The sequence below is a fragment of the Leopardus geoffroyi genome, chromosome E3 (assembly GCF_018350155.1).
Source record: "Leopardus geoffroyi isolate Oge1 chromosome E3, O.geoffroyi_Oge1_pat1.0, whole genome shotgun sequence".
NCBI lineage: Eukaryota > Metazoa > Chordata > Mammalia > Carnivora > Felidae > Leopardus > Leopardus geoffroyi.
Genome location: NC_059340.1, coordinates 18,486,009 through 18,496,692, shown reverse-complemented (window position 1 = coordinate 18,496,692; position 10,684 = coordinate 18,486,009). Strand labels below are relative to the sequence as shown.

Sequence of the window (10,684 nt, the reverse complement as noted above, 5' to 3'; positions counted from 1 at the left end):
TTAGTTTTTAAAATTTTTATTTATTTTTGTATGTAGGCTTCACACCCAGCAGAGAGCTTGAATCGAGACCTTGAGAAGCTGAGATCAAGAGTCGGAGGCCTAACCAACTGAGCCACCCAGGTGCCCCCATAAAATATCTCAATTCTTAAATGTGGCAAATTAAAATGTGTAAAAGACCTGTATTTTTTAAAACTAATTTTTTTAAAAAAAGTAAAAACACCCTGGGAGTCAAACAAGATACTTCTGTGGACTGGGTTTGACCCGTGGGACTACTAATTTCCCACTTAGGCTATTACTTGTCAGGGACGCTGGCGAATTCTTACTGTATAACTTGCGCAAATCGGTTTTATCTCCCTCAAGTTCTGATAGCTGATCTGTAAAATGGACCCACCTTTGTGCAGAGCAAAGATCATGTGTGTAAAACACTTAGCATAATGCTGGCGCATAGTAGGCACGCCACACCCTAAGTGGCTGCGGTAGCTTGGGTGGCTGTTGATTTGCGAAGTACATATTCAAGGGGCAAGACATCCCAGACACCAGGAGACTGGGAGGGCGACGCCGGGAAAGGAGAAAAAATAGGAGAGGAGGAAAAAAGAGGGAAGGGAAGAGGTGAGCAGGCAACCGGGTCCGCCCTCCAGGCGGGGCGCCAGCGAGAGGCCCAGGCCGGGGCGGGAGCGCACGTGGCCTATTTTGGGCGGAGCAGACGCGCTTGGCCGCAGCGGAGATCTCCGAGGCGGCCACAGGAGACGATCCTTGAAGGTAGGTAACAACTGGACTGCGAAGACCTTGGACGCCGGGATGGGGTGGCCGGGGGTTCCTGGGAGTTGGGGTACAGCGGAGGGCGCCAGATCTGGGCTCGCCACCCTCCCGGGGCAGTTCTGGCCGGACGCCTGGGTCCTCTGGGCCCCTCCTCCTCGTGGGCGGGGTTAGGTGACCTGACCAATGACTGGCCGTCTGCGAGGCCCCGCCCCACCCCGCCCCCGGAGCCGCGGCCTCGCAGAGTGCCCAACCGCCCGGCGCCCTGGCCAGGGGCTGTGCGAGCGCCGAATCTGCGGCTGGTGAGTGCGCACCCCACCGGGGTCTCCGCCCCGATCCCGCCCCCAGACCATGCCCTAGAGCTCAGGGCCTCTGGCCCAGACGCGGGGGAGTGACTCAGCGTGGGGAGGGTGCCGACTTGCTGGGGCTGGAGATTCGTACTGCACAGGGCCTTGAATGCCGGGATGAGTGGGGAGAACGAGTGTCTTCGGAGCTGGTCCTGGGGCGTGGGGCTGGGCTGGGCTGGGTGGAGGGAAGAGGGCAGACCCAGAGACCAGGGCAGAGTGGGAGAAGCCCAGGCTTCACCGACTTGCTGGGGTCAGGGCCACGGGGCGGGGTGGGAGTGGGTGCAAGTCCTGAGCTTTTGACCCAGCCCCTCACCCCAGAACACCAAGATGCCTGGTGAACAGCAGACAGAGGAGGAGGAAGAGGAAGAGATGCAAGAGGAGATGGTGCTGCTGGTGAAGGGTGAGGAAGATGAGGGTGAGGAGAAATATGAGGTGGTGAAACTCAAGATCCCCATGGACAACAAGGAGGTACGTGTCCCACACCAGGGGGCCTGGTTTCTCTTATGTCTGGTCGGGTCCAGCCACCCTCAGACAAACCATCAATCCAGCCTAAACTTTTCTCTGCATCTTAGACCTAGAATCTCAAGTTGGTGGCCCATCCTTCTGCTCTATTGCCCATGCTGCCATCATACAGATGTCACACTTGCTCTGCCAGGCTCTGTGCTGGGTGCTGGACAGGGAATGCTCTCCTTGGTTCCCCCGGTTCCCCGTGGAGCTCGAGGACGAGCGGGATTAAACTGACAAGTAACCACACAGCTACAATCCCGTGTGATGGGTGCAGGCACAGGAGGTGTGGAAGTCCAGAGCTGGGAACTTAATGCACACTTAGGGGTGAGGAGGGGGTGGTTAGGTAGGCAACAGCATTAGGAACACCTGACTCTTAGTAGCATTTGCTATGCACCAGACACTGTTCTAAGTACCGCAAATCTGTCCTGTAGTTAGGATTTGTTCCATTTCACAGGTGAGGAAACTGAGGCCCAGGAAACTGGACGGTTTGGTGACTGGCCCAAGGTCTCGAAGTTAGGAAAGGGATGGCTTAGCTGAGGCCAGTGGGGGTCTGAGATTTAAAAGGAATGGCCCCTTACGTGGCCCAGGGGAGTGGGTGGGGCACTGGGAGAAGTAGTTCAATCAGGCTGTAGCATGGATGAGAGTAGGGTGGCTGGCAGCCTGGGGCGGGGGAACCTCTGGTTTTACTCTGAGGGTTTTGAAGGTTTAAAGAAAGGAATTTTAAGGAGATCTCAGTATGAGTTAGATTTCCCCACTGGAGATCCTAACTGCCACCAGGTATATATTTCCGCTTCCAGAACCCTAGAACTCTCACCCCAAGCCAGAGGAGCCCTGAGTCCAACTGGAGGGCTCCTGTTGGGCGGGGTTTCTGGGCCCAGGCTCCCTCTCATTTCGTTCTGCTAGGGGCCAGTTCTCTGGGAAAGACAGTTCTGCTGCCCCCTAGTGGGTGTGGTGGGCCTTAGGGGGCGGGGGCTGGCTGCTTTGGCAACTGCTTCCAGTCAAAATAACTGTTTAGTTCCGTTTTCCTCAGGCCTCCTTTGGCCTGTCATCCTAGTTCAGCCTGTGTCTTCTGGCTCTGTGGATCCCCTCATCTCCACCTTTGGCCTATAATTTAAGACCCCAGACTCCAGGGCTTGGTGTAGACTTCCAACTCTATCACTTTCCAGCTGTGTGACCTTGGGCAAGCTTCTTAACCTCTTTGTGGCTCAGTTTCCTCATTTGTAAAAGGGAGATCATAACAGCACTCACTTCCTGAGGTTGTGGGGACTAAGTGAGTTAATACATGTAAAGAGTCAGAACTGTGGTGCATAATAAACACGACGTAAGTATATGCTGCTGACATTCATTCTTCTCCCTGGGGTTCAGGACCGGACACTAGGTAATCCTTTTGGAGATGTTTCAAGTCCTTTCTATCAAAGAACTTTGTGGGCTGAAACCTGGGGCTGGGGGCGGACAGAGAAGCCAACGGAGGCCTAGGCAGAGGACCGAGAGCAGACAACTCAAGGCAATGGGGAAGGCTTCAGGGAGATGACTTGGTCCTTCAAGACTTGGTGATTGGTAAATGGAGGTGGAGAAAGGCCTCCCAGAAGGAAATAGCAAACGCAAAGGCTCAGAGGAGACGAGGCCAGAGAAGTAAGTGGAGGCAAAGTGTAAAAGGCATTGGAAGCCAACATAGAAATTTAGACATAGTCTCAAATCAGAGGAGGGACATGAGTGATTTTCTCTTTAGAAGAAACACTGGCTGCCGTGGGGAAGGTACCAAGCCAGGTAAGGCTGGTAGCCTAGTCTAAGGGTTTTGACAGCAATGGGGAAAAGAGGGAGAGAAGGGGACATTTGTGAATCCTGATTGGACTGGCTGGAGGTAAGGATGAGGATATGGGGAGTGGGCATGTCTAGTCATCAAAGGTATGTAGGGCTAGACTCTAAATGGTATCATGTAGCAGTGAAAAGCATTGGTTCCAATCCTAACTGCCAGTCACCAGCTTTGCCTTGGCTTTCTCGTCTGTATAGAGGAGTCATGAGAGTTAAAATCCTTGACTGCCCACCTGAAAGGTATCATCTGGTTACTGGATTTGGGGGGGTGGCGGGGGTTGGGACTGAGGATGACACACAGACATCCCACGAACTATGCCCGCAGCATAGCTCATGAACTTGCTGTGTGGTCTCCCTGAGTCTCAGTTTCTATGAAATAGTGACCTCAAAAGCTCTTCCCAGTGCTAACATTCTGTGACTCTTAGCTATCACCCAGGCTCATGGCCAGTCATTGTCCAAAATAGGCCTTAATTATGCTGCACTCAGGGCCTGGAGTATCCTGTCACTGCCCATCAAAATCCAATCTATCTTTAATGAATAGAAAAGATTTTCTCAGAGGGCTCTATGCACATCCAATCCTCTCTCTCTTTGCTTAAACCCTTGAGTGGTTTTCTGTTTCCTTCAGGATAAAGTCTCAGCTCCCTAAGCCTGGCATTCAGAGCTCCTCACCATCTGACCTCATGTCCTGGCTTATCTCTAATCACTCAGCTCCTATCCCAAGCCCTGACTTCAAACACACCTGACCCTTTCTCATCTCTAAGACTTTGCCCATATGGTCTTTCAGCCTGTAAACCCCTCTTCACCTTATCTACCTGTTTTCTTCGGGAGCTGCTCTTGTCTCTTCTAGATCAGATTTCTTAACCTTTAACATGCATACAAATCACCTGGTGATCTTGTTAAAATGGAGATTTTGATTCTGCAGGTCTGGGGTGGAACTTGAGAGTCTGCATTTCCTTCTTTCTTGTTCTTTTCTTTTTTAATATATTGTTTTTTAACGTTTATTCACTTTTGAGAGAGAGAGAGAGAGAGAGACAGAGACAGAGTGAGAGCGGGCCAAGGGCAGAGAGAGGGGGTCCCAGAATCCAAAGCAGGCTCCAGACTCTGAGCTGTCAGCCCAAAGCTTGATGTGGGGCTCGAACCCAGGAACTGTGAGATCATGACCTGAGCTGAAGTCAGACACCCAACTGACTGAGCCACCCAGGCACCCCATCATTTTTTTTTTTTTTTTTTACTCTTTATTTTCGAGAAAGAGACAGAGCATGAGTGGGGGAGGGGCAGAAAGGGAGACACAGAATCCGAAGCAGGCTCCAGGTTCTGAGCTGTCAGCAGAGCCCGACGCAGGGCTCAAACTCAGGATATGTAAGATCGTGACCTGAGCCAAAGTCGGGCGCTTAACCACCGAGCCACCCAGGGGCCCCAAGATTCTGCATTTCTAACAAATTCCTAGTGATGCTGATGTTGATCTGTAGACCACAGTTCCTGTAGCTAGGAGCAAGAGGATAGGGTCTTATTTTATACTTTGTACCAAAAAGAGGGGAGATTCTATTGCTAAAAGAGTCCAGGGGAGGGAGACAAGCTGTGCAGATGATCTCAAACTTGTCAGTGAGATAGAATGGCATCATGGCAGAGAAGAGGTATTTTGGATGATGACAGACTTTCAGTTCAAATCCTGGCTCTGCCATTGATTAGCCGTGTGGCCTCGGGTAATCACTTTACTGCCGAGTCTTATTTCCTTACTCAGAAACGGAGCAGATGATACCTAACCCAAAAGGTTGTGAGAGTTTAAAATGAGAACATGGATGAAAAGCACTTAGCACAGTTCCTGACACATAGTGAACACTCAGTGAATGGTAGTTGTTGTTGTTGTTGTTAATTAGGAAAGTAAAGGCTGAGGAGAATATGAATTTTAAAAAGTGATTAAAAAAAATACTTAAGCAAGGGGGCGCCTGGTGGCTCCGTCAGTTAAGCATCTGACCTCGGCTCAGGTCATGATCTCGCGGCTTGTGGGTTCGAGCCCCGCATCGGGTTCTCGGAGCCTGGAGCCTGCTTCGGGTTCTGCGTCTCCCTCTCTTTCTCTGCCCCTCCCCTGCTCACACTCTGTCTGTCTGTCTCTCTCTCAAAAAATAAATAAACATTTTAAAAGTTAAAAAAAAAAATACGTAAGCAGGAAGACAAAAATCACAAACTTCAGCTACCTGGATTTTCATATTATTATAGTTGTCTCCTCATAGTACCCTCTTGTTAGAGTGCAAATGCCATTCTAATGTCTAAGCCTACTAGTTGCAGAATTAAAGGCATGGAAGGACCTTTAACGATCCCCTAGTCTGGTACTGGCCAAGCCTCAGTGACCTGTGTGTTGCTCACCTGTTGTGCTCATTTATGTACTCTTTTCTTCCGATAGATTCACATCATTTTGTTAAATAAATCTGCCTTCATCTAAACAATAATGCTGACGGAATTGTGGATTTCATGTGATCTACTGTTTTTCTAATGTCCATGAAAATAAATACACAATGGTTATAAGATAGTTTCCCTACATACCACCTAGAGGACTCTTGCATGTACGGGGTGTGCATGCCTCAGGTTGGGAAATTTTTATCTCACCTAGCCTATCCCGCCTTCCTTGGGACACTGAGGCAGGGGAAGGAAGTGACTTGCTTGGGGTCTTAATGAGCTAGACCCTACCTGTCTTACCAAGATTCTTCCTGGAGGGCTCCTGGCTGGCTCTGTCAGTACAGCATGTGACTCTTGATCTCAGGGTCATGAGTTTGAGGCCCCCGTTGGATGTAGAGATTACTTAAAAAAAAAAGAAAAGAAAAAAAATGCTTTCTGGGGCCCTGAGTCCTTAAGCTGGCGATACTAAGGTTACTCATGTGAAGATTTCCTTTCACCTGAGTCAGTGAGCCCAGCATAAGAAAGCCCTCAGGCTGGTCAGTCATCTTATAGAAGGGTGCCAAAGAAAAAATGGGCCCCCAAAATGTAAATATAATGAGAAAAATTCTCTCCACAATGGCCGACATGTTTAAACAAACACAACAGATGTCAAAACCAGGGCAAGACTGGAAAGTATGACCTTGAATTCAGACTGTGCCAAATCTGCTGTGCGGAGTTTCTTGATTTAAAGTATCAAGTTGTATTTTAACCTCGAATCCCTCTTGGAGAGCACCAGAGGCTTGGAGTCCAGCCTCTGTCACGTCTTGGCTGTTCTAGTACAGGGAAGCAATGTAGCCTACTGGTTAAGGGCGAGTGCTCTAGAGTCAGTCCTGACTCCCTCTGGCTTTGTGAATCTGATCTCAATGAGCCTCTGTTTTCTCAACTATCAAAAGATAACACCCAATTCAAGGGGATGACAGGAAGATTTAATACAATAATGTACAGAAAGTAGCACTGTCAGAGCCTTAACTGTATCGTTATCACTGTTATCATTATATGTACGTTTAAACCAGAATTCCCATGGCTGATCATTAATTTCCCAAACTGCCTTGTTTTCCAGTTTCTGAGTTGGTTACAGAAAAGCCACTGACTATTTACAAAGGATATTGAAGGACCTGAAGTTGCTATCCTTGCACTTCAGAAAGAAAAGAGCCTCACTGTTCTTGTCACTCACCCTTTTAAGAGAGTTTCTTTATCTATAAAGTGAGAATATTCTGTAGTAACTACTTTGTGGAGATTGAATATGGGGAGCAGCTAACACTTTCTTGTCCTTAATATGTGCCAGGTATTTCATTTGGTCATGAATTAATGTGCCTGTTTGGTTCATGGTAGGTGCTCAATACCACTTCTGCTGGGGTGAGCATTCTCTTTTCTTTTTCTTTTTTAATTTTTTTTAATGTTTTACTTATTTTTGAGACAGAGACAGAGCATGAGCAGGGGAGGGGCACAGAGAGAGGGAGACACAGAATCTGAAGCAGGCTCCAGGCTCCGAGCTGTCACCACAGGGCCCGACGCGGGGCTCAAACTCACAAGCCGCGAGATCATGACCTGACCCGAAGTCGGACGCTTAACCGACTGAGCCACCCAGGTGCCCCACATTCTCTTTTCTAAGGAGGGAGTAATGTGCCCCCAGTATTCCCCTTCACTCCGCTGTTAGTAAAAAGTTTTCTCTTCACCTGCCTCTTACAAAGCATTTCTTCTGATTTTATCTCTGGAGGCTCAGACCTCATGAAACTGGCTCATTTTCAAAACTTTCCATTTCAGGCCTTGCCTTCACAACTTAAAAAATGATAGGTGCTTGCTCTGAAAAGTTTATTAAAGAGCCTGGACTTGGTCCTGGCCTGGCTTCTAAGACACCATACCATGCCTTCCTGGCTCTCCTGCCTCACTGACTGCTCCCATTCAGCTTTCTTTGCTAGCTGATCACCTTGCTGCCCCAGGTTCTCTCTCCCCATTCCTGGGGTGATCTCATCCAGACTCAGCTCTAAAAACCGGCCAAAGGCTGCCGGCTTCCCAATTAACATCTCCAAGCATAGGCTTCTTTCTTGAGCTCCAGATGTGTCAAGGAGAACCGCAGATATGCTCCAGAACAGATTTCACCTACCGCCTTGCTCCTACCGCCCTCATCTCTGTAGATGGCCACCCCACTTTTGCAGTGGCCAAACTCAAAATCTGGGCGGAGTCATTTTGACCCCTCTCTTTCATTATACCTCAGAGCCAATCTATTGTCAAATCTGTGGTCTTCAACTACACGATATACCCAGAAGCAAGCCACTTCCACTTTCCACCTGTCACCTGGGCGTGAGCCACCGTCTTCAGAGACGGCTGCAGTATAGTGGCGTCCTCTCTGGGCTCCTGCTTCTGCCCTCTCCCTTCCTTGCTTCTATTCTCAACCCCAGCAACCTGAGTCTGATCTGTTCAGGTCCCTGCTCCCAATCATCTGACATCTCCTCTTTTGGTTCCCCATCTCATTCATACTACTTGACCCTAAGCTGAGTCCCAGCAAGACCATCCCATTCATCACTCTCCCCCTCAAGCATTCTGCCCTAGGCACTTTTTCTTGCCCTTCTTGGAACTCAACAGGCAGACGCCCTGCAGGGCCTTGCTTCCTTGTGTAGCCTGTTCTCTCACCTTCTTTAGGTCCCTCTGCTCACGTTTTATCAGTAAGGTTTCTTAACAATCCTATTTAAATGAAGCCTCCCCCTCCCTGCCCCAATGCCAGCAACGTCTTATCTATTCTCCCTGTAGCGGGACTTTTTAATGTTGAATCCCCAGTGCCTAAACATAGTCCGGCATATCTTGCGCACTCAATAAATATTTGTCGAATTAATAACAAAGAGCTTGAGTATCACTAGGCCTTGTGATACGTGCGTTGACATACTGTCTCATTTAAAGCGCACAACCGTCCCGAGGCGGGCACCGTTGCTTTTTCAGTTTTACAACGGGGAACTGAAAGGCTGCGGCTTGCGGAGACCCGGGTCTCCGGCTCCCGCCGCCCGCAGTCAGGGCTGACGTCTCCCCCTCCCCTTCTCCCCGCAGGTCCCGAGCGAGGCGCCAGCGCCGTCGGCCGACCCGGCGCGCCCACACGCGTGCCCGGACTGCGGCCGCGCCTTCGCGCGCCGCTCCACGCTGGCGAAGCACGCACGCACGCACACGGGCGAGCGGCCCTTCGCGTGCACCGAGTGCGGCCGGCGCTTCTCACAGAAGTCGGCACTGACCAAACACGGCCGCACGCACACGGGCGAGCGGCCCTACGAGTGCCCCGAGTGCGACAAGCGCTTCTCGGCCGCCTCGAACCTGAGGCAGCATCGGCGGCGCCACACCGGCGAGAAGCCGTACGCATGCGCGCACTGCGGACGCCGCTTCGCGCAGAGCTCCAACTACGCACAGCACCTGCGCGTGCACACGGGCGAGAAGCCGTACGCGTGCCCGGACTGCGGACGCGCCTTCGGCGGCAGCTCGTGCCTGGCGCGCCACCGACGCACGCACACGGGCGAGAGGCCGTACGCCTGCGCCGACTGCGGCACGCGCTTCGCTCAGAGTTCGGCTCTGGCCAAGCACCGACGCGTGCACACCGGCGAGAAGCCGCACCGGTGCGCCGTCTGCGGCCGCCGCTTCGGCCACCGCTCCAACCTGGCGGAGCATGCGCGCACGCACACAGGGGAGCGGCCCTACCCGTGCGCCGAATGCGGCCGGCGCTTCCGCCTCAGCTCGCACTTCATCCGTCACCGTCGCGCGCACATGCGGCGTCGTCTCTATATCTGCGCTGGTTGCGGCCGGGACTTCAAGCTACCCCCTGGCGCCACGGCCGCCACTGCCACCGAGCGCTGCCCAGAGTGCGAGGGCAGCTGAGCCGCCCTTCTCGTCCCTGTGGGGCTGCTAGCGTCCGGCTGGGGGCAGGGACACGCTGGGACCCCTACCTGGGGCTGCATTACCCTGGATCTCCCCGCCCCACTGGGAAAGGGGTGGGACAGCAGGCCTGACTGCCTTGGAACTGGGAGGCCGGGAGAACGCCCTACTGCGATCCCAGGAAGTAGTGCCCACTCCCTCTCACTACAACCCCTTGGCCCGTGTTAGTGAATAAAGTATTAAATCCTCACCCCACCCGTGCCTGTGAGTGAGGTGAGGGAGGGGAGGAGGAAAGTTGGGGTTTTCCCCAGGCTTGAGTGATATGAATGAGTTACCATGGAGCCAAGTGAGGCTATAAGCCCAAAAGGATTTCTTGCACCGGCTTTACGTGGGGGGATTGGCCCTTGACTGTCCTCATAACTTCAGGTCTGGAAGGGTGCACAAATCCTGCACATTCTGATCAAACAGCCACTGCATTCGTTGGTGAGCAGGCATGAACTTCAGTCTAGGAGAGATCGGCTGATTTCATTTCTTAGCTTGGATGACGGGCAGAGTCAGAGATGAGGGCACAGGATGAGGAGCAGGGCAGGAATTGTGGTGACAATGGTTACGCCCCAGTCTGGACAGGTTGAGGGTGAAGTGAACGCAGAGGGGTCAGAGAGGTGATTGGAAATAGTAGTTTGGGGATATCAGGTCTGGAGTGGATGAGAGGGTACCCAAGAAGAGTTCGTGAAAGGGCAGCCACAGCTAGAAAGAAAACCAGAAGTGTCTCATTTGGAAAATCTAGAGGAAAGTGTTTCATGGAGGGAGTGGTCAGCTCTCTTAGATGCTGTATTTGTAGCTCCGGGAAAGTGGTGAGAAGAGGCGTGGGGGTGAAAGCCATCCTTGAGTGGGTTAGAGTATAAATAGGAGAATGAGGAAGCCCAGCGGATGGGTGTAGACAATCCATTTTAAGAGGCTTGGCTGTGAAAAGCAAGAGC

At 51.6% G+C, this 10,684-nt stretch overlaps 1 protein-coding gene across 4 annotated transcripts; it reads left to right on the top strand.

Annotated features, from left to right (window-relative positions):
* Positions 1 to 411: 411 nt before the first annotated feature.
* Positions 412 to 9,954, top strand: ZNF771 (zinc finger protein 771). 4 transcript variants are annotated; one of them, XM_045461726.1, is made up of 3 exons: positions 412 to 759; positions 1,409 to 1,571; positions 8,895 to 9,954. In XM_045461726.1, the coding sequence occupies exons 2-3, from the start codon at positions 1,431 to 1,433 to the stop codon at positions 9,705 to 9,707; spliced, it is 954 nt and encodes a 317-aa protein (XP_045317682.1). In that variant the 5' UTR covers positions 412 to 759; positions 1,409 to 1,430; the 3' UTR covers positions 9,708 to 9,954. The 4 variants fall into 4 exon arrangements, with proteins under 4 accessions (XP_045317682.1, XP_045317680.1, XP_045317679.1 ...); XM_045461724.1 differs by having other exon boundaries at positions 630 to 759; positions 1,422 to 1,571; XM_045461723.1 differs by lacking the exon at positions 412 to 759 and adding an exon at positions 798 to 1,058.
* Positions 9,955 to 10,684: the final 730 nt, after the last annotated feature.